The 27823-nt window shown below is 29.1% G+C and overlaps 2 protein-coding genes across 2 annotated transcripts; both read left to right on the forward strand.

Moving 5' to 3' along the window:
* The first annotated feature begins 15123 nt into the window (after window positions 1–15123).
* Window positions 15124–16707, forward strand: LOC129285150 (olee1-like protein). Its single transcript, XM_054920712.1, has 2 exons — window positions 15124–15369; window positions 16136–16707. The coding sequence occupies exons 1-2, from the start codon at window positions 15201–15203 to the stop codon at window positions 16498–16500; spliced, it is 534 nt and encodes a 177-aa protein (XP_054776687.1). The 5' UTR covers window positions 15124–15200; the 3' UTR covers window positions 16501–16707.
* A 6540-nt stretch (window positions 16708–23247) lies between these two features.
* LOC129285130 (olee1-like protein) lies at window positions 23248–26040 on the forward strand. The gene is made up of 2 exons (XM_054920690.1): window positions 23248–23490; window positions 25496–26040. The coding sequence occupies exons 1-2, from the start codon at window positions 23322–23324 to the stop codon at window positions 25849–25851; spliced, it is 525 nt and encodes a 174-aa protein (XP_054776665.1). The 5' UTR covers window positions 23248–23321; the 3' UTR covers window positions 25852–26040.
* The last annotated feature ends 1783 nt before the right edge of the window (window positions 26041–27823 follow it).

The following is a 27823-nucleotide window of genomic DNA, read 5'->3' on the forward strand; positions in this document are numbered from 1 at the left end:
TTTATATATTGCAATAGCTTAAACTACTTACCGCAAGTTTTCTGTTACTCAATTTTTTTTTTTGGGGTAGAAATTTAGAAATTGTGTTGTTAAATTCAAAAAGCATCTTGCATATGGTTTTTTTTTTGGTTAATTGTTTATTAATTTACTCTTGCTTGTAAGTAATATTCAGTTTTAGGTCAGAATGTGTGCGTTGGAACTCCACAGCAGAATAATGTTCCTGTTGTGTACGTCCAAACACCTCCCCTGCAGTAGTTCACAATCATCAGAATGTTTATGCTGGAACTACATATGCTGAACAATCATCTCCCTGTTGTTGCTGGTAAGTTGATTTCTTGTTTATAAACTAGGCAAAGAAAGAGACTCATGATTTATAAATATGTCTGAATATTTGAGATTTTATTCATTACTATATTGATAATACATCTTTAATTGAAATGCTAATTATAACTTGGGAGAATGACAATAAGTCTATCTCAAAAGAGAAAACTAAAGACAGTTAGGTTGCCAATGAAATTTTTTGAAAATTAAGTTGCAAATAATATTGATTTATATAGTTGTAAATAGGAATCTCAATTGTGATATGAGAATTATATTTAGAATTTAAATTTAAATGTCTTATTTATAATTAGAACTATATTATTTTGCGACCATTTGAATCAAGCTACTGAAAGCACACCAATTACTAAACCAATCAAGACAGTGGTTTAAAAGCAATCAATGGTCCAACCAGGGATCAACTGAAAGTCACATTGGTCTAATTTAAATTTACAAAATATTCAAATATTTAACTATGAAAAGCATTGATATTCAAATAAAAAAAATCCTTAATTCTCAAGTAAATGAAATTTCCATCCATAAAATCTTATACATGTCTTACGAAAATATTAATTATAATTTTCTAATAATAATAAAATAAAAACATTAAAAATATTATTTAAGGGATTTATATTTGATTTAGGGTTCATTATTTAGAAGAAAAAAGGGGGAAAAGAAAAAGAAAAAAAAAATAAAAGTAACATTTCGGTTAATATAATATTAAATGGAGGGAGTACAATTTTTAAGAGATTAAAGTTTAATCTAATTTTATCATATTTATGTTGGTCATTTATGTCAATTGATTTAATAACTAATGCCAAAGTTTTGACCGGTGATATTATTGTAAATAAATTGAAAAACTTTGCGCTGGTTTTAAACTTCGCCGTTGTTTGGTTTCAGCGACATTCTTCGGTGCTTTTGCATCTTCCTGGTATTGATCTTCATCATCATTACTGTAATAGAAGTGATACTGAACCGACATAGAAAATGAGGAGCTAGCAAGAGAGAACATCTCATGTTGTTGCTGAAACCAGAATGAGAAAACCTCTTTGAATGTCGGCTACCCACTTGATAATGCTCGAATTTGATTCGAATTAATAGTGTTGGATATCAGATAGCTATATTAAAAATATTTTTAATTAACTTTGTAGGTTATCTCTGTTGATGTTATCGATATTGGTTGAGAACAATCCATATTATTGCCGCAGCCAACTTTAGTGGTATTGTCTTTATTGCTATAATGAATTAATTTTATCAAGCTCATTTGACCAAAGCCATGATTGGGCTGAAAACAACGTTAGTTAAGAAGCTGTGGGTGAGCTGATTTTTTTTTTTAATATCTTACGATAAAAATATCTCAATATAAATTATGTTATACTTTGTCCAGATCATAATATATAAGCCTTTCTTAGAAGCCTCATTTGGTTCAAAATATAAGGTATTTGATAGGTTATATATATCAGTGAAATTTCATTTGGCCCTTATTATTTTAAATAAAAAATAATTTTTTTTCAAAGTAAATTAATAAGAGTACTTATTTTTTCTCTTTTTAATTTAATAAGGGTATAATGGCACATTCATTAAAAAAATATACCAATAACATCTTATATTTAGAGATAAAAAAAGGTTCTAGAAAATCTCATATATATAAGGACGGATGGATAAAATATAAGAGGAATTATTATATAAATAGATATAATTTAAATATATTAGATGTAAGGTAGAAGAACTTCAATGCTGACAACTACCCACTATGATTTTGGGAATCAAAGTGTTATTAGATTTAGCAAGGTGCTATAATTGTTTTCTATAGAATTTTATTCACAAAACTAATTCAAAGGGAATTGGAGTTAGAAGGGGTTGAATCTTGTGAAAGAATTCTTAAAAAAAAAATCAAATATTTATATATTGTGGGAATGATATGAAAAAGGGTATAATAATGGGATTTTATCTCATGCTACCTAGTTTGTGCACAAAAATTAAGGTTGAGCATTAAGAATTGATATGAGTGCATCAATGATTGAAAGAGTTTGTAAGGTTTATTGAGCCGCCATCTTAGTTGGGGACCAGGGACTTTAGTTTACTTTATGTCTTGGGTAAGCCTTTCAAGAAAATTTGAGTACTATCACAATTAATGATTATCATGAAACAACAATTAAAATTTTGGATATTATGTTAAGATATTGTATTTTGGTTCTTGGTGTAAAGTGAGTATATTATATATAGTAGTTATCAGGCTAGCATAGAAGTGGTTGTGTGTGAAGCATTATATGGCATGAACTGTAGATATCCTGTTAGATAGTTTGATGTTGGCGATGCCAAGCTATTGGGATGATATTTGGTACTAGATGCTATTGGGAAGGTAAAAATAATCAGAGACACATTGTTAACAGCTCAAGGTCGACAAAGTCTTATGTTGATAATCAACATTGAGAGTTAGAATTTATGATCAGGGATAAGATGTTTCTTAAGTTGTCTCATATAAAAGGAGTGATGAGATTTAGAAAGGAAGGTAAGATGAACCAATATATAACAGCCCTTTTAAGATCTTAGGGAGAGTTAGTGCAATCGGTTATTATATTGGTTGGCATTGCCACCTTAAATACTAGATGTTCACATGGTGTTTCAAAATCGATGTTGCGAAAATACTTGTATGATCCCTTTTCATATGATTGAGACTCAAAGTATTCAAAAACAAAAAACAAGAACAAGAAGAAGTCAACATCAAATGGAATCGTGTCGGTGAAGGAATAATGGCACAACCATTCTCAGGAAGAAGCAATTTGAAAAATTGAAAGCTAAATGCATGCGAAGTATCTGCACTATTTAAATTTGGAGGATCTAATTTCTTAAGTAAGGGAGAATGTCATAACCTATACATTTAAAATTATAATAATTAAATATTTTGATTGAATTTTTATTAATTTTGAAGCAAATTTAACAAGAGATAATGAATTTAACAAGAGATAATGGTGGTTTAGTAGAATAATGTCTGCAATTAATCTACTAAGTCCTGAGTTCTATTCTCCTAGATGCATGGGTGGATTTTTATTTCTTTTCTTCAGACTTTGTAAAATTACCACTTTACCCATGTCAAAAATAATATCTAGAGTAAGGGGTCTGAAAATGGTTCCACGTGTTTCACTTCTCTTCTTTCCCATCTCGTGTTCTGCAGCTTCAGAGAGGGGAAGTAGGAATCCTCAACTTTGTTTTCCATTCTCCGCCTTTCTCCGCCTCCTCAACGTCGCCGGTGACAGTGAAGAGGTCACCACTACTGTCATCTTCCTTGTCTCCATCCTATCTCTTCCAATTTCTCCAGAATTTGTCGAGACAGGGAGGGAAGTCTGTCTTCAACCTTCCTCCATTCTTCCCCTGTTTCATTGCCTTCTTCCTCTCCGTTCACAGAGACCACCGAAGCTAGTGTTCGTCGCTATTTCCTCCACCACCACTCTGTCAAGTTGGTGTCTTCTTCATCCTCCCTCACTCCATGCTTGCCGAGAGCTTGCTAATGTTAGGGTACAAGTCGCGAGTTCGTTTCCCATTCTCCCTATTGGTTCTTTCCTGATTCCACTTCAGATTAGTGATGTTTCTTTTCTATTTTCTATTTGTGTTTCAGCGTGGGTGTTGGATGTTTTTCTTCTTCTCTTTCTCTGCCCCCGTCGTTGCTGCCTGAGGCATGAAGCTTCAAGCTCTCCTTCTTGTTAATCTTGGGCATGTGAGTGTGTGATTCAATGATTGAAGTTGCAATTTTATTCTTAGTGTTGCCGAATCTGTTTGGTTGAGAGGGAAGATTTGGATTTAATGAAGTTGGAATTAACTATGAAGAGTAGGTTTCTTTTTGTATTTTATCTGCATAGGGATTGGTTGTTACTAGAGGAAATTAAATATGAGTTTCATTTTCTTTAAACTAGATTAATTTGGGTATTGATATTGGAGAATTTTGGAAAATTGTTGGCATGAAATTGAAGAGTTGAACCTTGATATTAGTTTAAGGTTTGGTGCATGCAAGGCATTCGATTAAATGTCTATTAAGAGGAATTTTGTTGGAATATGCATTTTCTAGGATTTCATCAACTCTTGTGAGAAGTATGTTTAGTTGGTTGTTATTGATTCATGAATTTAGCTTGAACATTGCAAAGGAATTTGATTTTGACGCTAATATGTAACTACTTGAATTCTTGGAAATTATAGGGCTGTTAATAAATGTTGGATAAGAGATTTGGAATGCTAAAGAGCCTTGTTGAATGGTTTGAAAATCATACATATGAAGTGTTTGGCTTAAGGCCTAAAAGAAAATCATCTCATTTAAATAGTTAGTTATAGCTAATGTGATATGAGGTAAATTGATCATAAATGATGAAGTTTAGGAAACCTCAAGATATGAATCTTGGTGTTTTTTGAATTTTGAATGGTTGTAGTGGGGGTTATGTTAGTTATGAAAAGGAGTTTATATAATTATAGGAAGTTAATTGAAATTTCATGTATACATATTTTTATAGGTGGTAGAAGAAAAGGACCTTGATAAGTGTTGAAAGGAGCAGTCCTTGTATTTTGAGAATTCAATAGATACGTGAATAGCATCCTAATAACTTGTAAGTAAATTCAATTCCATAAAAGTATTGATTTAGCATATTCATGTGTTCTCTCTTTTATTTATATAACTATTTTTATTCCACAAGAACAAATGATAGAGTATTTCAATTTATTTATTTATTTGTTTATTTATGTATGAATTTATTTATTTATTTTATGGTTCAAAATCTTAATTTTATTATCAACTATCATGCATGGAAATGTTTTCATTGTATTATACTTTATTATATTGTATTATATTTTATAGAAATAGTTATAATTATCTTTCAGTTGAACATTTGAAAGTATGTTCTATATTCAAAATGTTGATTTTATGTTTAAATAAATTAACCATCATGATTCATGCATGGGATAGATATATATATATATATATATATACAGAGAATTTATTTACGTTGAGCATGAAAAATGTTGAAAAGAGATAATATATTGATTTTATTGACCCATGCATATTTGACTTAACATGTGAAATTGAATCATAATGCTGGTTGCTAACGACAATACCGTTCACCCTTGACACTTCATAGTATACCTAGCTAGGAGGGTGCTTAGGAGTTGCTAGCCCCATTTACAGCTAACACATGTGAAATGGAGGGATGATAATTTGTAAGTATTGTACTCATACTTGTTTTCATAGGCCTTGTGCTTGCACTTATTTTGGTTTCTAGCCGTGCTTGATTATTTCGTGGTTTTAAGCCGTATTTGGTTACTTACCCTCTAAAACTGTGTGTCTACATTTGTTAGTTATTTACCCTTGTGGACTTTGTGTCCACGCTTATCAATCGTTTTGATAAAATTTCACTAAAATGTGAATTTTTATAAACTTATTATTTTTCATTTTTTTCAATTAAATAAATTGTTATTTGATCGTATATGATTTTATAAGGTGAAATTGTATAACTCAAGTAAAACAAAGCTTATAACTAGGAAGTTTCTTTATTACCTTTAATCAACTGTGTATCTATTTGTTTACATAATTATATAAGAATGTTTATATTACGCTAAGTGTTTCATTATAATAATAGCTATTATGTGGAACTTATAGTTGTTTTGTAAATATTTCCTTCCTTTACTTTACTGAAATTTAAATTGGGACGTTATTAATTGAAAATTTATTTTTGGTCTCAAATTTATTCACCGATGCTAAACCTACTGCTGACCTTTGAGGGAAGTATAGCCGTGTTGATAGGAAATTTGTTTGAAATTCTCTCCTTTTTGATGTAATAAAAACTTTTGTATTTTATCTTTGAAAATTATGGTTATGTGCTCCATATGCTATAGTTAAGGTCTTTAATTTGGTTATATACTCTGTCTACTGACTGAAAGGAGCTGAGCTCTTAATTGTCATCTTTTTTTGTTTTAAATATTGTGTTGTAGAGTTTCTAGAAGCCCTACTTATATGGAAGACTTTACCAAAATTTTTACAAATTAAAAACAAAAAAAGGGTGAAATTGGTGTTAATATGAAAACTATCAAAGATGTTATAATTTTAATATAAGTATAATTATGTTTTGAAAATATAAAATTTATTTATTTAATGCTTAAGGGATATGTGATATAGTTCATATCCTGTGCCAATTATCTTCTATTTTCGAGTGTGACAAAAGAAGGGAAAAAACAATAATTTTTTTTAAATTTCGGTAGAGTCTTTCATAAAAGTTGAACTTTTTAATAAATTTACAATTAAAGATATAAAGAGAAACTAATATTATTTAAATAAAATAAAGTCACATGCAATACCTAATGGCCTCAGGCCACTATCAGCACTCCACCAGTGTACAGAAAATAAACTAGTAATGATGTCACAACAATTTAATTTACAAAAAATAAACCAACCTAATAGAATTTATATAGGTACAACACATTTCCTTTAGTAATTTTTAATTCACAATAATTTGTAACAATTTTCAAGCACCTAAATATGACTTATAAAATGATATTATATTTTATAAATTATCAACTACATAATTTTGAAGAATCCAAACTTCACTTACGATCTCAATAACTTTTTAAATAAATTTCTTCACAAAAACTTAGTTTAGATTTACAAATAAATAATACCCAAGTTAGTTCATGCTTCTTGTGGGATTAATAGAGTTAGCGGTGCATAATCAAGCAAATTAACCTTCCTAATGGGCATTTTATCAAATACCTTACAAACATGAATTTTTAAATTTTAATACTAGCCTCTTCTCTTTAAATTTGATCATTACCTCCTTATTTGTCTTTAAGTCATCATTATGGGTAATGCCAATAGACTTGTATAGGATTTGCCAAAGTAAAAACATTAAAAATTATAAATGGCAATGCATACTCAATAGTGCAAAATAACATATCACAATAATCAAAGGATTCCACGTCCAAACAGGATTATATTATCCTCTAACCATGGCACCAAATTCTTCCATTTAGCAGTAAAGCATATGAAGTAAACACAGATCACGTTATATACAGCAAATTATATCAACAACAACACAATAAACAATCAAATCAATTAGCTAGAACTGATCAAATTCACATAATCCCTATCAAATACTAATAGAAATATTTTTTTATAATGAAAAATCCCAACAGACGAGTTATTGCAACTAATTATATAACAAATATCTTAATTATATTTAATCCATGGCAAAATTCAAAGATCTGAAGTTCATAATAACGTTAGGTACAGAACATGGTGAAGTGCTAACCTCAATCAATGAGAATTCAAAGCTTCCTACACCTTGTTTCCCCTCACAACCAAAGTATCAGTGCGGGAGGCAAGCTTTTTCAAAGAGTTCCAGAGGGTCCTTTGACTGGGTTGGCTTCAATTTCATCGGTGGGGTTGAGTTGTTAGAGGGGTTGATGAGATTGAGATTGAGATTGAGAATGCGATTGAAAATAGAGAAGAGGATGACTAGTTTGAGATTTAGAGGGGCTGAATTGAGAGTTAGAACAAAGAAGAGAGCAAAGGTGTGCTGCAATGAAGAAGAGACGAGAACAATGAGTTGTAGTAGCGTGAGAAGGGTTTAACGTTTTCTGGCTGATTGCAAAAATTAAAACATATATCTACACCAGTTATAATGAATAACCGGTGTAGATATGATAAGAAAATAAACAAAAAAGAAATAAAAATATATCTACAACAGTTATAATTAAAAATTGGTGTAGATATGCTAAAAACAAAAAATTTGAAAAACTAATAAATATATCTACACTAGTTATAATTTATAACTGATGTAGATATGTTAAAAAATTAAATTTTTTTAAAAATAAAAAAATATATCTACACATGTTATGGTGATGAACCAGTGTAGATATGTTAAAATATTTTTTTAAAAAAATAGTTAAGATATCTACGCAGGTTATTTGTGAAACTGGTGTAATTATCATTGTAAAAGCTTTTTACAAAATTGCCATCATTTTTTATTTCTACACCATTTGCACCGTAACATAACTGGTGTAGATATGGGGGTTTAAATAAGATATTTTGCGCTAGTGTATTAAACGTTTTGAGGAGATAATAATTCATTTTTTATAACCATTAGCTTAGATGATTGGGCCGATTTTGAACAATTTTTACCAAGTAAATTATAGCTTCTTCAGAAATAATTTTTTTAGGATCAGGTTTTTGTTAATTTATAATTAATTACTTCATTTTTTTCCCCTGATGTTTGACTTTAAGAATAAATTACATAGGCTAGAATGTACAAACTTCTTTTCTATATCAAAAATTTATACAGAATTAACCGGCCAATTCAGATTGATGTGAGTAATGAGGGCCCACGTTATTCGAACAAGCTGTGATTGAGGGTTTTTATTCCACCCTTGTGTATCTTGAGAAGGGTCTACTCGTCTTGTCTCACCAAGAAAGATAATTTATTATTGAATTGGGTTTGATTAAATTACAAAAATATCTATTTTATTTTCAAAAAAACTCATAAAACCTTTTATAAAAATAGAATAAATTGCACCAGATCACATTAAGTTTTTTTTTTGGGTATTCTTTGAAAACTACACATGAAAAATAGTAAAAAGACACCACATTTTAACTTAAAATTTCAAGGCTCAAGTTTATGGATCTTTCTTCTTTATTACTTTATTCATCCATTGAATAAATTTTGACTTAATAACTAATATATTCTTCCTCCATCTCAAATTGTAAGACTATTTGAGACAAGATTATACATAATAATAAAGCTCAATAATGATATTTTACAAACTTTTTTTTTTAAAATAAAACTATAAACTTTCAAAAAATGACCCTAACACACTTTCAAATAGTGTTACAGTTTCAATTCTTTACACATTCCAAAATTATAAGACAATTTTGGAGGAATTTTGTTGTTTTAAACTATAAGATAATCTGAGAAAAATAAAGTTTCATTAATTAATTATGCACTCCCATTATTACCTTTTAAGTGAAAAGAGAATTAAAATGATATTGTAGTGTAATGAATAAGTGTGTTAGGGTCATTTTTTGAAAGTTTATAGTTTTATTTTAAAAATTAAATCTGTAAAATATCATTATTAAACTTTATTGGTATGTGTAATCTTATCTCAAATAGTCTTACACTTTGAGATGGAGGAACTATATATTAGTTATTAAACAAAATTTTGTTCAATGTAAGACTTCCCATATTAACTTATATTCACTCATATTTGAATAACCTAACATTATATATTTCAACAACACACTTGACCGTTTTTTTTTTAACTGGACCTTTCTTTTTGGAAAAATTTCCATAGGCTTTAAAATAAATGGAAAATCTATGTAATTTTAGTAAAATATAAAAAAAAATACCATATATTAAAAAGTGATCAACACTGTGAGATACCTTCGATTACCTAAAAAACACAAACCTCTTGGATATTGGGTGATAAGTAAAGTTTTGATGTGGTTTTTGTCTTTTGAGAGATATATAAGGACACATAAATTATTTGTGTCTATTACGCACATATTTTTCTTAATAATATAAATTACCTTCCCCTCCCATACTTTTTTAATTATACAAAAGTTAGATTTTAGGGCTCACAAGGGTCAAGATAAGTCAAGGTTATTTCTTGGTTACCGTTTACAAATATATTTAAATTTTGAAGACCTTATTGATGGGCCATATGTGAATAGTTCTATAAGTGCTCTTTGAACTCCGAGGCATGCTTTAGTTCTAATAAACTCCTAGAATTTAACTCACTTAAACTTTTGATCATAAAAAAAAGAAATACTTAAAGGTTACCTATTAATTGGATTTTTAGATTGGCAGTGAGGTTTAGGATTTATGTCATTACAAGACATGAATGAATCAAATTCTTAAAACTGAACCAACTTGGCTTTTTCCCTCTAACTTTAGTCTATAGCTCGTCTCACTAAAATATTCAAGTATTAATGACCATTAATTAGAGGTAAAAGTCTTTTAAAAACAAAACGCATCTGATTATCACTTATAAATGCACCTTTTTGAAGATCTCTATAAGAAGCTTATAGCTCATTTTCTCTGGAAATCCTTCTCTACCTGTGATTAGGTTTCTCATAATCCTTATACAAATAATTCAGTACGTAGTGATGAAAGGAAACATGAGTTATCCTGATGATGTGTATCCTTATCTTCCATCTTCTCCCAATCAGCAAGGTAATACTTTAATATCTGCAAAAATGGTTGTGTTAATTTATAAGCATAAGGTAACTAGTGGGGATGTGTTTCATAAATGATATTTAATTTTATTTTAAAATTTCTGAAAATTTTCATAAATGGAGTCATAAAATATGCATCATCATTAATTGTTATGTTGAATATTCAATGGGCTAGTTCTTCAATCTCTATTGAGAAAGGTGCTTACATTTAGTACCAAATCATGCTTCAAATATAATTATCTCAAATAGAAAAATATTTATGAGCAATAAAAAAATGTTATAGTTCCAAGAAGATTCTCTCTCAGAGAAAATCTTCTAGGAGGGTTTATCTTTGCTGAAGGTGTACTTCTTTCCTTGTGTTGATTTTTTCCGTTTGGTTGCATTTGAGTTAGTGAAATAGCCTAAGCTATTTTGTTAGGACTCACTAATTTTTATAATCCTCTAATATTTCCTCTAATTTTTGTGTATCACAATAGCTAAAACTACTTGGTTATATAGGACTCACAACAAGTTTTTCTATCACTCAATTTTTTTTGGGGTAGAAATTTAGAAATTGTGTTGTTAAATTCAAAAATCATTTTGTATTTGGCTCTTTTTTTGTTGGGTTAATTGTTTATTCATTTACTTTTGCTTGTAAGTAATATTCATTTTTAGATCAGAATGTGTACGTTGGAACTCCACAGCAGAGTAATGTTCCTGTTGTGTACGTCCAAGCTCCTCCCCCAGCAATAGTTCACAATCATCAGACTGTTTATACTGGAGCTACATATGCTGAACAATCATCATCATCATCCTGTTGTTGCTGGTAAGTTAATTTCTTGTTTATAAACTAGGCGAAGAAAGAGGCTCATGGTTTATAAATATATGTGATTATTTGAGATTTTATTCTTTATATGGATAATATATTTTTCATTGAAATGCTAATTATTATAACTAGGGAGAATGACAATAAAGTCTCAACAGAAAACTAAAAACAATTATGTTACTGATGAAATTTTTTGAAAAATAAATTGCAAATAATATTGATTCATATAGTTGTGATAGGAATCTCAATTGTGATATGAGAGTTATATTTAGAATTTAAATGTCTTATTTATAATTAGAACTATATTACTCTCTTCGTCCAAATTATAAAATACTTTTAGACAAAATCTCACATACCAGTAAACCTCATTAAATATACTTACCAACCTTATCTTTATAAAACAAAAATATAAAATTTTAAAAATTTCCATCATTTAATATATTGAAAAGAGAAGGGATGAAAATTAATTATAAAGAGAGAAAGGATAATATTAAAATTGATACATTTAATGAAACCTTGATCTATCCAAACTGTCTTATATTTTGAGGTTAATAACTCCTTCAAAAATGACCTATAATTTGAAATGTGGTGGTATTTTACAACTATTCGAATCAAGCTACTAAAAATCCAACCAATCATTAAAAACCAGTCAAGATAGTGGTTTAACCACAATTAGTGGTTCAACCAGGGATCCACTAAAAGTCATATTGGTCTAATTTAAATACACAAAATATTCATATATTTAATTATGAAAAGCAGTGATATTCAAATAAAAAAAATACTTTATTATCAAGTAAATGAAATTTCCATCCATAAAATCTTGTACATGTCTTATGAAAATATTAATTATAAGTTTCTAATATAATAAAATAAAAACATTAAAAAAATTATTTAAGGGGTTTATATTTGATTTAGGGTTCAATATTTAGAAGAAGAAATGGAGAAAAGAAAAAGGAAAAACATAATAAAAGTAACATTTCGGTTAATATAATATTAAACGGAGGGAGTACAATTTTTTAAGAGATTAAAGTTTAATCTAATTTTATCATATTTATGTTGGTCATTTATGTCAATTGATTTAATAACTAATGTTAAAATTTTGACTGGTGATATTACTGTAAATAAATTGAAAAACTTTGCAATGGTTTTAAACGTTGCTGTTGCTTGGTTTCAGCTGCATTCTTCGGTGCTTTTGCTTCTTCCTCGTACTGATCTTCATCATCGTTATTGTGATCGAAGTGATACAGAACCGACAGAGAAAATGAGGAGCTAGCAAGAGAGAACATCATGTTGTTTCTGAATCCAGAAAGAGAAAAGCCTCTTTGAATGTCGGCTACCCACTTGATAATGCTCAAATTTGATTCGAATTAATAGTATTGGATAATATTAGATAGCGATATTACAATTACTTTTAACTAACTTTATTGGTTATCTCTGTTGACGTCATCAATATTGGTTGAGAACAATCTACTCCTTTGGTCCTATTTATAAGGCAAAGAGAGAAGAAAAAATTTAGTTTTATTTATAAGACACTTATCAATTTTTAATGCTTCTCTTTAAATTTTTGCCTTTATTAAATAAAAATACCAGTAATAAAATTTAAGAATATTTATTAAGAGTAATGGTGGAAAGTTATTAAATTTTAAGACAAAGTTAATGAGGTTTAAAATTTTCCTTAATTTCAGTGAAATATGCTGGAAGTGACTTATAAACAGGATAGAGGGACTATATTATTGCCACACCCAACTTTAGTGGTATTGTCTTTATTGCTATAATGCATTAATTTTATCAAGCTCATTTGAGCAAAACCAAGTTTGGGCTGAAAACAACGTTAGTTAAGATGCTGTGGGTGAGATGAGTTTTTTTTTTTTTTAAATCTCTGGATAATATTGTATAAGCTTTTCATAGAAGTCTTGTTTGTTTAAAAATATAAGTCATTTGATAGGTTTTATATATATTGTTTTCCAATTATAGCCTTATTACTTCATTATATGTCACTTAAGTAATTAATGAATATTTTAAATAAGTCAAATATTATATTTATTCTTCTCAAAAATACAATTGAAAATATGTGAAATTTTTTAGAAAATCATTCTTTTAACCAACTTTTTTTAAAAAATATGTAAATCAAGTTACTTCTTCCATTAAAAAATGTAAAGTATTTTTAATTGAATTATACCCTCAATAAGATAGTTGGTTATTTTTAAAATAACACTATCTTTTCATATTTACTATTATTTAAAAGGGCGTTTCACTTTAAAAAAATATAAAATAATTTATTTATTCAAGAAACATTTGAAAAAATCACATTAATTACACATTGAAATACTAAAAATGCTTTATATTTTTAAACATCAAAACTTTCAAAAAATACTTTACATTTTTGGATGAAAGGAATAACTTTTAGAAGCACTCTTTAGCCCCTATGTATAAGAGAGCTTCAAAAGTACGAGAGTGCTTACATATGGAGCACTTAAAGGTAAAAAAGAAGCACTCTTGTATATCTTTTTTGTAATAGTGATATATGATCGTGGGTAGAGCTGTCATTTAGGGCTGGCCCAGCCTTAAAAGGATGGCCCTTAAAGGGCCAGGGCCTAAATAAGCTGACCCTATAAAGCCCGATTTCACTTTAGGGTTCTATTTTGGTTGGCCCAACCCTAACCCTTAGGGTTGAAAGGCCAACCCTTAAAGCCTTAGCTCTATATATATTTTTTATTTTTCAATTTAAAATTTAAAAAATATATTTAAAATTTTAAAAAAGTTATTACACATAATATTAAGTCTAGCATAATAATTTAAAATAATACACACAATAATAAATTTAAGTCTAATCAAAAGTAGCAGCACTACAAAATCAACATTGATAATAATTAAACTTTATTAGCATTATCAGCTAAATCTTGATGATTTTTATTATCATCAATATCAATATAATTTGATTTTTTCCTTGTGGAGCTTCATTAGTTATTACACATAACATTTAGTTTTAAAGTGTTTATTTTTTAATTAAATTTAAAAAAATAAGAGGGCTTAAAAGGGTTGGCCCTAACCCTAAAGGGCTAGCCCTTTTATTTTTGGGTAGGGCTCGATTTACTATTTTATAGCTCAAAGAAGAGGCTCGGTCCTAGATTTTTTCAGGCTTAAAAGGACCGGACTGACAGGGTCGACCCTAATTGACGGCTCTAATCATGGGAATTCTCTTTTTATATGGTTACTTGATTGAATTATATTCAAGTATTGTTAAGTCTAATTAGAGGTGGTTCTTTTAAAGCGATTTTATTGCATTTACATCAGCTTCAACTTGAGATCTTGTGTTGAATTGGTCATAACCTTTTTTTACTAAAACCAATGTAACGCTTGTTGGTCAGAACTCTTGTTTTTTTTAACATATGAATTCCACATAATTAAATTAATTACAAAATAAAAGAATAACATATGTTATTTAATGATGTTAGCTACATATATAAATTAAACCCATCAAAATGAGCGTTTTAATTTTAGCAAGTTCAAGTGACTAATTATTATGACCATTTCCTCCTCGACTAACCGATTACCTAGCAAGATCTCAAAGTGTTATAATTTTTAGCCAAGGAACTCAAGGCTGTGATGATTAATTAAGTTGGAGAAGATAGCGGGTCATCACAAAATCACCAGAAATTAAGGAACCCAAAAAATAAAAAGATTAATGATAACCACAAAGATTAAGAAGCAAAGATAGTAATTTGACCCCATGATTAGCATTATAAAAACGTGGCACTAATCGACTCCATTCTTACTTTCCTCCTCCTCCATTTAATTCTTAAAAACAAAATCCTCCCATTTTACAAAACATCGAAGTCGGATTTAATTGCAGTACGTTCAAGATCGAGATATATGGCTAAGTCTTCCATATTCATCCTCTTGGCCTTGGCCGTTTGTTTCTTCTCCTTCTTCGTTTCCACACACGGCAACGACCTGAAAAACCGCTTCGTCGTGCATGGCACAGTTTATTGTGACACATGCAACGTTCAATTCGTTACTAAGATTAGCGAACCCATGGCTGGTATGTAATAAATTATTGTTATTAACAACTTTAACCATTTAGATTTGATCACCAACAAAACAATTTATATCACTTTGTTTGGATAGTTTTAGATTATGTTTTTAAGGAAGCTTGCTTGGTGCCTTGGCTAGGTTTTGCCATGGTGTTCATCATTGCTATGACATCTTTGAACCAGTCAAATCCAGTTTTCATGATTCAGATTTAAAGTTTTTAATTGATGATTTTTAAATACAAAATTTGTTTTTAACATAATGATAAGAGATTATCTTTATTTTAGATTTTGTATCTACTAAAATTTTAAATTATTAGCTAACAAAAATTAATCCAATTAGTAAGGATTTAACCCATAACTCACAAGGTCATGAAATCAAGTCTTGCTTTCAAATTGAGCATCTTATTGGTAGGTGATCTATAAGTATATTTATAAGTGCTCTTAGAGTTTGAAGACATGTTCTAATCTTGATGTTCCCTTAAAGACCCAACTCATTTAAACTTTTGTTTATAAAAAAAAATTAAATTATTAAATATATGAAAATAAAATTATATTACATCTGGACCATCCAAGTTTGATCTGCATGGTCAAAATTTGGTGCTCATCGCCACAAAACTCAATCCACTTAGGTTGGAAGTTTACACACAAAGGCACAACACATATTTATAAGTAAAAGACTAATGATTATTTAGCATCATACATAAACCCTAATGTTTATTATTAGTATATATCGACAAAGAGTTGTGTTACTGATAAAGTGTGAGAATGGTGAAGGTGCCAAGGTGAAACTGCAGTGTGTGGACTTTGCAAATGACAAGAACATAACGTTAAGCAAGGAGGCGACGACGGACGAGAAGGGTTCGTACAGTATCGAGGTTGATGGCGACCATGCCGAAGAAGATTGTCAGGTCACTCTCATCTCTAGCAGCAGAGACGACTGTACCAAGTTGGACGGTGACAAGCATCTGAACCAAGCTGCCAAAGTTAGCATCACCAACGACAATGGCCTCATTCACAGTCCTGATCGTCTCGCCAATGCTCTTGGCTTCATGAAGGACCAGCCTCTGGCTGAGTGTGCTGAAGTTCTTAAAGATCTCAGTTTGAACCCAGACGGCACTGAGATTGAAGATAATTCCTGAACATGAAAATTTGATCACTTTGATCCTTCCTTCCTTCCTTGCTTCAAATTAAAGTTGTTTATCCTTTTGCAGCTATACGTTTGATAATAACTAGGTGGGCTCTGTGTGCGTGTTACATTAATTGCACAGAGTCTGAGGAATGAGTCGAATTTGTTATAGATTTTGAATTTTTTATATCTATATATTGATGATGGTGCTACTGCTGTTTCGGTGGGTTTTTTTATTGCTTTCCGGTTTTTACATGATTAGAGTATGAGAAAAGTATGAGTTTTGACCTTATAAAATAGGGTTTGGTTTCCATTATATTCGAAGTAGAACTTCTCCTTCATGAATGTAAATAGTAGAGTTTGAAGATTATTTTATATCCGTTGATCATGAATTCACCATGTGCTAATTCGATTAAATATTTGATTATATCATTTTAACATCTAATAAAATAAATAATTTTATATATTAAAAAAATTATAAGAATACATTTCTACCACTAATCGATGTACGCTTGAACTATATAACACCTCTTTTGTGAATATTTATTTTGCTTATTTCTTTTCCTGCTATATAAGAAGAGTTTGAACTCATGATATGGTAAAGAAAACTCAAACAGCCGACACAATTAGTTAGCAGAAGGGATTAACCCATCATAATATGATAAACTAATATTTGAATCTGTAGAGAAAAAAGTGTTTGCATTTAGTATTCAATCTGTATCTCAAACATAATTGTCTTTGATAGGAAGACACTTATGCATAATAAAAAAAAGGCCAACTCAATAAAGTTGGATTTACTTATCACCATTGGAATGATCCGTTTCAAAATCGTGCTAAAAGATAGAGAAAACCAAACAGGTCATTAAGCCTTTAAAATATGGTTAAAGAGTAAATGGTCAAAATCGTTAACAAACTTGTCATAAACAAAAATATTTTATTATATTGGTCAAAATACTAATTCAATGATTTATTGGTTTGGCAGGTAGTATTGAAAAGGGTGTAATGGTGAGGATAGCTTCGATAGACTTAGTGGCAGAGTTACGATTCTAAATTAAGGAATACAAGATAATTTAATTTAAAATTTAATAATTTTTAAAATATAATTTAATGATTAAAAAAATACTATACTAGGCCTAAAATGGTGATAACCAATAACTTAAGCATAATGAGCATGTTTTTTTGTTAAGGTGGTGCTTTTGTAAATATGCTTTTCATATATATAGATCATTAGACAATATGATGAAATTTTAATTTCTTCTCTTGGAGGTGATGACAAATTTTTTAGAAAAATATAGCTGTTGGTCTCTATTAAGAGTGAAAATAGGTTAAGTCAAGTTTGGTTTTAGCTAAATAAGCTTGAACTTGTGTGGTAGATTAGAGACATAAGTGTGACCTAAATTAAAACTTGTATAAGGCTTTTTTTCTCACATCTCAGACTTAAGTCTACCTAAAATATAGTCTAACCTAAAAGCCTATTTAAAAATTTACTTAAAAGTAAGTTTTTTTAAATAGATTTACATATTAGCATTATATTTATCAAACTTGTTTAGGATTGTTAAAGCCTACATATACATAATTAACCTGATTTTTCAACTACAACATATAATAATTAAGAGAACTTATTAATTACAATACTATATAACAATAAAGTAGAAACATTAAAATCAAAGGAAAACACAATCATTAATTCTTATAGTTTTATTGTTTTAAGTCCCCATAGTTTTTTTTTAATGTTTTCAGTCTCTATAAGACATTGAAACTATAAGGACTTAGGTAACAAATGCTACTCAATTTTGTTAAAACTATAAGAATTGAAAACATTGAAAAAAATTATGGAGACTAAAAGTAAAACATGATGAAACTATAGGGACCAATCATGATTGTGTTTTCCCAAAAATCAATATATAAGTATAATATGATTGAAAATATAACTAATAAGAAACTAGAAATAAAAAAGAATATTTTGATCAAAAATAAAATGGTGAAACTAATATATCATTAATCAAATGTATCATAGTTTCAGCATGTTTAAAAAAAATATAGGAGCCTGTTTAGCAAGTTTTGATTTAGGGGAAGAACAAGAAGAAAGGGGTTAAAGGGGTGAAGTCCATTATTTCATAATTCATAAAGTAAATATTATATATATAATATTACATATATTACATTATATATATATATATATATATAATACATCACATAATAATGATAATAATAATTTATTATTATTTATATAAATAGGTTGACTTTATTAGGCTCATAGGCTAAGCTTGAATCTAATATGGCCTATAGTAACTAAGCCGAGCTAAGTCTGAAGTAGGTTAAGCTATAAGCCTCGTGATAATAGCTTGGCCTACTTTCACCCCTAGTCCTGTATATTTAATTAGCATATGTTGGTATTAGTTTGTATATTTTTTTTCCTTTCTTAAAATTTATTTGTCTATAATGCTAGTCTTTATTATTTGATGAAGTTAAATATGTTGATGTGTACAAAACTCTATTAATTTTGTTGAGTTGGTAAAAAAAAAAACCCTAATAGTGATATATACTAGTATTTATGATGGATTATGACAATATGAGGGTTAACTATATTGATTAAGTGTATGCTTGAAAAGAGAAATACTTCTTCTGTTTCTATATATAAGATATTTTTAATCAAATCACGCAAACTAATAAAAATTAATTATCTAATTAAAAACACAATAATATTTAAATTTTGTCCCTAATTATTATAAATAAAAAATGAATCTCTTTTTTTAAAGTAAATTAATGAGAATACTTATCCTTTTCTCTTTTCAATTTAATAAAAATATAATGGTTCATTCATTAAAAAATATGCTAACAACTTCTTATATTTAAAAAAAAAATTTCTTTACATGAGCGCGGAGGGAGTATATTTTTAAGCCACCAACTTTTTTATGTTCATAAAAAAATAATAAACAAGCACTACGGCTTTTTCTATTAAAAAAATAATAACACGAGCGGCGCCGCTTCAATCTCACTTTCGCAGTCTTTCATTTATCGTCAAAATGCCATTTATGGCTTTAGATAACATTGGAACTTGCAACATTTAATAAATACTATGAAATTAAAAAATGAAATAAATGTTACAAGAGTCTTTTATATATATATATATATATATATATTAGTAGTGCATAAAGTGAGCATGTCACACTTCAAAAATAGAGGGTGACCGGCATAGGATGTGAACCATCGCACATCATTTAAGCCTTAGATCGATTAATCTTTCTATAACTAAGACCTAATTATATTTCTAGTTTGAATTAGAAACATGCATAAACATTTTTGGCATTAACAAAAGTTTTAATATTTTTATAAAAATTTTGGCAGAACCTCTTCTTTAAACAGGATCTCCTAAAAACTCTATAACACAATATTTTACACAAAATATCATATTAATTAGGAATTCAACTCCTTCCGGCCACCAAGCAAAATATGTAACAAAATAAAGGTTCTAGCTATAGACTATATGGAGCACCTAAACTAAGCTTACAAGATAAAATTTCATAATTTAAAACATTACATCAAAAGAATACTTAATCCTTAGCTCGTCCACCTTTAATCAGTAATAGACTCCTTAATATTTGGCAGATGGTTCAGTGTCAGCTACACTATCTGAGACCAAAAAAATTTTCAGTGAATAACGTCCCAATAATAAATAATTAAATATGAATAAAAGAAAAGTTAAAAATAATTATGTAAGTTTTAAAAAAAACAATGATCTCCATAAAGATTCAAATAAATGCGGAATAATAGAATTCTATATAACTTTAAATAAAATCTTAAACCATTAAATTATCATATCAAATATTTTCATAACTTAATTTCAAGGAAACAAATAAACAAAATAAGTAATTAAAAATATATTGCTAATTAAAACAAACAGAATATGAAATCATTAAATAATCAAATTTATATATATAGGGACTTATCTGAACAATTAACAAATATGAACACATTATCCACGAGGACAAATAACCAGAAGCAACTTATGCTACGAAAACAGACGTGGATACATAGTCCACGAGGGTAAGTAACCAAACACAGCCAAAGCCACAAAACAGACATAGATACGAGACCTACGAATAACAGACGTCAGAATAGAGCTCACAAAAATTAAACTAGCTAGTAATTTACCATGGTGTGCCAAGGGTTAATGGAACTGCCATTAGAAATTAGTATTCTGTCTAAAGTCTCTTTAAAAATCAATTTTCAGACATGCGAGAAAAATAATTATTATCGAAATAAAATTTTCTTTTCTTCATATCAGATTCACATGAATTATGTAAACACCCATTCTTTTCAATGTAAAAACTTACAAACTCTTTCACGAATTTTCATGATTGTCCTTGTCGAATAAAGGATTACTAAAACTTGTAAAAAAAAAAGCAAGTTGATCAATGTTGTAAGCACATAACATGACTTCAGAAAATAGAGTTATTCAATCAACAGAAATAATCAATGCTTATGAAATATATATACATATACAAACATATATAAATAGATAAAATTGTAAATTGTTAAAATCAATATCTTTGATGAAAAGAAACTTTGTCAATAAATTATTTGGGACGTTATCCACTTACCTGAGACATTCTCTACTTTTAATCGATCTTCTTACAACAATGTTTGCTCATTAAATCCTAGTGCCCAAATAATAACATCTTATTATTTTAAAGATTTATTTTTGTACCCTTTCAACCCAAATCAATTCAGAAAAATACCACAAACAATTCCCAACTTTAATTTATTTTTTTTTCCAAACATTTCATAGATATCTCAAAGACTAATATTTTGATAATCAATTGGCTCTTCAATTAATAATCAAAATTACTCTTTTCAAGCATCTCTATTTCTAACTCCACTTTTCTTATGGAGATAATTATCTTCCATGGCTATTTAATTTGTGATAATATAACTATTACAAATATATATATATATATATATAATTAAATTTCTATACAATGTCCAACTCAAATCATCAAATAATAGCATCCAAACTACTTAAGATTTTCCTAGGAGTTTAATGAGATTTTAGGAAAATACTCAATCAAATAACAACTTCTAACAAACATTTTCAACAAATATCTTATGGGCATCAATTCCTTGCTCAATCAATGAAACTTCTTAACCTCCTCTCATTTATCCAAAATTTTCCAACATTAACAATTAGATCAAATAAACAAAACTCAAGCCTAGTCTAACATTCTCTTATTCTTCACACACACACGCACGCACGCACGCGCGCACGTGTAGAGCAACCATGAAGAGACCATGAAGAGAAAGATCAAAATTTCTCACCTCAATTTACAATAGCAAAAAGGGAAGGAAGTTTGTAGCATAAAAGAGGGAGGAAGTTTTAGAATCAAACTCTTAAAGCAACAGCTAAGTTTCCCCTGTACTTTGGCACCCAAAAACGGAATAAATGAGAGAAGAGAAAGGAGGTTCAAAGTTTTCTATGGCAGTGAACTATAGTATCACGTTGCAAGAGAGGAAGAGATTTCTAACTCACCCTTGTAGTTACTTGGACAGATAAGAAGGAAGAGGCTTCGATGATGAGAGACAGAGGAAGATGAGGGAGGCTACAGGCTACACACAGCCATGGCAGACAAAGCAACAACGGGCAACCACACGAATGAGAAACACCCACATCGGCAAAGGATGTGAACAAGAAGGGAGAGAGACTTGAACGCTCAGACCACTGCTCGGCAAAGGAAAAAGAAGGACCTCACTGATCTGAAATAGAGAAGGGAAAAAGAAAGAGCACAAGCTTAGCAGAGAAGCATCGGATGGAACTCTCGCACACTCTCATGCCAGCGACGTTGCGGATGGAAGTAGGAGGAGACGAAGAAGGTAGAAGGTAGAATCTGGAATTTTCTACAAAGCCCCAAATGTTGAATCATGCCAGAGATAGAAAGAAAAAGAAAGGAAAAAAAAATCTGTGGAGGCAAGGATAGTTATGTAATTTCACAGTGCAAAAGTAAAAAAAATAATTTATTCCTTTCTGGCTTCAACCAAGTTCAAACTCAAGACCAAATGTAAAAGTTATATGCACACTTCCACTATACCAACACCTCCTCTTGTCATAATTGTCCTAAAATTAATATAACTACAATCCAACCACAATAATATATATATATATATATATTTATTTATTTATTTATTTATTTTGCTTAAAATTCTTGGGTTATTGTAGAGCACATTATCGGGGAAGTCTCAATGCTCATCATATGGTGAGACCTGAATTATCCAAAACTAATGGTTTAACTTTAATTTTTTTAACTTATAATTTTTATATAAAAATTATTTTTCAATAGAGAAACACGTATAAGATTATCTTTATTTTAAATTCATTATATATTAAAATGATAATTTATTAAAGATATAAAAAATTATATTAAATCTGGAAATAATTGGTGTTCACCAATCACCACTCACTCAAACTGATCTCATACTTGATCTGCAAAGTCCCGTAAACTTTCATTTTCCTCATCATGTTTATGACATTTATCGCCTTAATTTAACTCAATATCCAAATATCATACTCGTAATATCTTTTATTAATTAACCAGACACAATTAATTCGCCAAGACTCGAGTCATATAAAATCACGAAAAGAACGGATCGTCACAAAATCACAAGACAAGTGGAGGGGGGGGGGGAGTAAATTAATGACAACCTCAGAAAGCAAACTAAAAGGAAAACAAATAGTAATTTGACTTTGCCCCCTTAATTTCAAGAATCAAAAGCGTTTGAAACTGACTTCATATCTCTCACACATATCTCAGAGACAAATCAAACAAAGATTATCACACAATGGCCAAATCTAACGTTTTCATCACTGTCTCATCAGTCCTTTGTCTCTTGTTCTCCTGTTCTGCTAATGGCCAAAACACGGTCGGAGAGGAGCTGATTGTACAGGGCACAGTTTATTGTGACACATGCGACGTTCAATTCGTCACCAGGCTTAGCGAGCCCATAGTTGGTAATTAATTTTTAATTTATAAATCATGTTATTAACTTTTTATCACAAGTTTCTCCTTTTACTCTCAATTAAATGTTGGTGAGAGGTAGTCTATACATTTAATAGAGAAAAAGTTGAAAACTTTTTAAATTTTTAGACATATTTAATAAGTTTTAAAGTTTTCTTACTTTGAGTGAAACATATTAAAAATGACTTATGCACAGGATCAGAGGAAGTAATATATTGTTCATCCTTGAACTTATATACATTGATATTCTTAGGTTATTTAAAACTATATGGATTGAATGATTCTATCCTGTAATTTTAATCGTTTGATTGTTCAGGCGTACCAGTTTGGGTGAAGACGTGGTAAGATAAATGATTTAAAAATTTCTGTGAAGTTTGTTTTTAAAGAAGAAAGGGAAGATCTTATATTTTACAGAAAATAATAAAAGTGAGAGAAAAATACTAAAACAGAAAAACTTCACAGAAATTCATGAATTTCAACTTTAGAGCATTTAAATCCTAAGATAAAAGGTAATAGACCCTCCAGAATGTTTAATTAGAACTGCTATGAGAATTTTCAAGAAGAGAGGAGAATGAAGTAATTATTTCAAATTATACCATTTTCATGTCTCTAAAAGGAAAACTATCTCAGTAAATGGATATCTAAAATATTATGTACAAAATGTTATTCATTACATTGGGGAAAGATGAAAATATTAATATTTAACATTGAAACTTGGACTCCAATAAATAGAACGTCAACTTATAGGGATGATATAATAAATAGTTTAATGAAATACAAAGGGAAAACAACACCAAAAAACTCAAATAAAATGATTTTTTTTTAAAAAAAGTCAATCATAATCTTTTAGATGAAAACACACAAACTCACCCTTATTTTATTTTAATTGCAGAGACCTCTCCTTTTGTTTAATTTGTAAACTTGACATCCTTTTAAACAAAAAAAAAATTATATATATGTTACACTGACTTCTCTTTCCAAACCAACTATTAAATAGCTATTAAATCATACTAATAAACTTTTACTTTGATCAAAAAACTTATCTTCAACATAAATATTATTTTAAGAAGTATTTAATAGTATAAATTAAGAAGAATAATATCCCAAATTAAATAAAATAATTTTTGTTTTTAACCTTTCTTTGAATATAATTCTATCTCTTTATTCAAGTACTTTTATTTTCACATTCTAAGTACTCCACACTTGAACCAAGTTTATCGGGGAAAAGCAAGAATGCATGATAGGGTACCTAGGAGTATGTTATATTTTCTCTCAATGGGATATGGACATTAGACTATTTTTCTATAGTTAAAACCCTATTCAAATGTGTAAAATGAAACGTTGAAATAAATAAACCAAACACATTTATACGATGTCTTATGAAATATGTATATATAAAATGATTGACAAAGGGAAAAAAATGTATGAAGATTTCATGACTCATGAATTCTCAGGCTAGGGTTTCTAATGTTTTTTATAATACCCAACCTTCTCAACTTTGTTTTTTTTTCCTTTTAGATTATTGAAAACTACATATAATAAAAAAAAACCATTTTGATTTCTTGAAGTCATGAACAATAGGATTTTGCCTTTTGTTAAATGATTTTTTTAATGAAAAATATCAAAATTACATACTTTTATCTTTGAAAAATGGTTAAAAAATAATATAAAACCCTATCATTATATTGCAAGACTTAAAAGAAATTAAAGTGTCTCTTGTTTGATACAGAAGCCAATAATCTAAAGCAAAGAAATAAAATTATGAAGATTGAGTATTATAAAATTTATTAGAAAGACACACATCAGAGACTTCTAGCTCTGAATTCTCTTATAAGTGTGCTATTTGTTATTGATTGTTTTAATGTTTTAAGATTTGTTTATCCTCACATGTAATTTTTTGCAAATAGTTAAGAACATATAATTATTATCCACATATATTTACATATGAGGAAGAGCAGTGTAATAGTCACAAATTAAAGTTGAACAATGATGAATTAGGCGCGACGGTACGGTTGAAGTGCATGGACTCTAACAACCCAAAGAATATAACGTTGGAGAAAGAGGGGACAACAGACCAGAACGGACAGTACAGGATCGTCGTCGACGGCGACCATGCCGAGGAGGTGTGCGAGGTTGTGCCAATAAAGAGCAGCAAAGAGGATTGTGCAGAGTGGGACGAATCAAAGCATCTGCAGCAATCTGCGAAGATTAGCATCACCAACAAGAATGGAATCAAAGCTCGGCTTCGCAATGCAAGCCCTATGGGTTTCTCAAGGAAGCAACCTCTTCCTGAGTGCCCTCAGGCTCTCAAAGAGATTGGATTGAAGCCTGACGGCACCGTTTTAGATGAATAATTCTTGTTATTGTTTCATAATGCATGTGTATGAAGTAGGGTTGTGTTGTCCATGCTATTGTTTTGTCCTAGAGTTATGTTTATGCTCTAGAAGAAACTTAGCTTTTTCTTTAATTTCAAACTATTTAACAATAAAAGGTTTTGCCTTCCAAGTCGGTGGTATGGTTCATTGATTGTTTTGGGGAGAACTCCTGGTTCAATAACGTAAATAATATTGAAGTTTAAATATTATAACAGTAAAATTACGTATAGGTCCTATGGAGTAAGTTTATTTATAAATAAGTCTTGCAAAATTTAGAAAACATAACTAAATCCCTTGAGACTTAAATGTAATTTAAAATTAGGATACAGAAACAGTAGTGCCTCTATTAAAAATATATTATATCCATCAAATAATTTGTGATTGTTTTATCAATATTTATAACTATCACTTCAACTTTTTACAACTATCACTTTAATTTTTTACATCAAATATTCAAACATTTTAATTATTGGATATGTGAAATTATAATTATAAAAAGTTAAAGTAATAGTTATAAATTAATAATGAAATAGTTGTAAACAATTAGTATTAAAATTTGAATAATGTATAATCGGTTTAACTATTAGATACATGAATTACAATTGTAAGTTGAAAATTGTAAAAAGTTGAAATGATAGTTTTAAATTATTGATAAAATAGTTGTAATCAATTAATGTTAAACTTTTTAATAATTCATGATCAGTTTAACTATCAGATGTGAAGTTACTGTTGTAAAAAATTAAAGTGATAGTTGTAAATTGTAAATTACTGATAAAGTAATTGTGAATTATTTAATTGATGTAATGTATTTTTAATAGGGGCATTATTGTCTTTTGATCTCAATTTTAAATTACACTCAAGTCCCAAGAGATGTGGCTATGGTTTATAATTTTGTGAGCCTTATTGTAAATAAGTCTACTCTATGAAATCTATATGTAATTTTTTCTATTATAATTATTTCTTATTTAAATCATTTAAATCATGTCCAAGTTTTTTATTGATTGGGTAAATGAGTAAATTACTCTCTGAACTTTAGATTCAGTAGCACTATAAATCTTGAACTCATTTATTATGCAAATTGTTCTCTCAACTTTTGAAATAGTGCAATTTGGCCTTTGCTGTTAAAAAAGGTTAACTTTAACCATTAGTTGCCTAGAAAATAAAAAGAAAAGGATATAAAAAATTATAGAAAATGCCCAAAAAAATTACAATAAAAAGACCGGCAAAATTTTTTTTGGTTATTTTCTGTAATCTTGGAAGTCCTTTCTCTCATTTTTGAGTCCACTAATGATTAAAGTTATCTTTTGTTGATAGCAGGGGTCAAATTACACATTTTTAAAAAGTTGAAGAAATAATTTATGCAATATATGAATTCAAAATCTATAGTGCTACTACTAGACCTAAAGTTTAGAAATAATTTGTTCATTTATCCTCATTAATGTAAGTAAATTATGTATGGATGAATTTTCAATTTGTTTAATTATATGTTTGTGCGCATTACTTGGCCATGAAAGCAAGATTGTGCATCAATTCATTGTCCTTTACCAAGTAATTGGACGTTGTTACCCCTTTTACATGATGCATATGTTTAAGGGCTTGTTGCGTTTCTTGTGGAAGTTTTTCACCAAGTGCAACTGGTATTCTTAACTTTCAATTGAGTGTTAAAGGAAAAATTTGTAGAAATACCCAAAAGGGGGCTGAATTGGGCTAATAAAATTTTTCACAAATAAAAGCTTGATTAAGAAGATAAGAAAAGGAATAATATCACCGTAGTGTTGAAGTAAAGAGAAGAAAAAATCACACGAGGAATGTATCTTGGTTTGGCTAATTGCCTGTCTACATCTAGTCCTCCCCAAGCTTACTCCTTGGGATTTTTTACTATAACCTCCAAAATTAATCCGGGCCCTCTTGGATGCTTCAATACAACCTTGACTATGCAAGTCTAAAACAT

Source organism: Prosopis cineraria, unplaced genomic scaffold (genome assembly GCF_029017545.1).
Source record: "Prosopis cineraria cultivar Desert tree isolate PC_DT_omini unplaced genomic scaffold, ASM2901754v1 PC11, whole genome shotgun sequence".
NCBI lineage: Eukaryota > Viridiplantae > Streptophyta > Magnoliopsida > Fabales > Fabaceae > Prosopis > Prosopis cineraria.

What these genes read in the sequence shown, in the direction of transcription:
- LOC129285150 (XM_054920712.1), top strand. Translation starts at nt 15,201, where the DNA reads ATGGCTAAGTCTTCCATATTCATCCTCTTGGCCTTGGCCGTTTGTTTC. An exon ending in GATTAGCGAACCCATGGCTG is followed by an intron (nt 15,370 to 16,135) that starts GTATGTAATAAA and finishes AGAATGGTGAAG; the next exon opens with GTGCCAAGGTGAAACTGCAG.
- LOC129285130 (XM_054920690.1), top strand. Translation starts at nt 23,322, where the DNA reads ATGGCCAAATCTAACGTTTTCATCACTGTCTCATCAGTCCTTTGTCTC. An exon ending in GCTTAGCGAGCCCATAGTTG is followed by an intron (nt 23,491 to 25,495) that starts GTAATTAATTTT and finishes ATGATGAATTAG; the next exon opens with GCGCGACGGTACGGTTGAAG.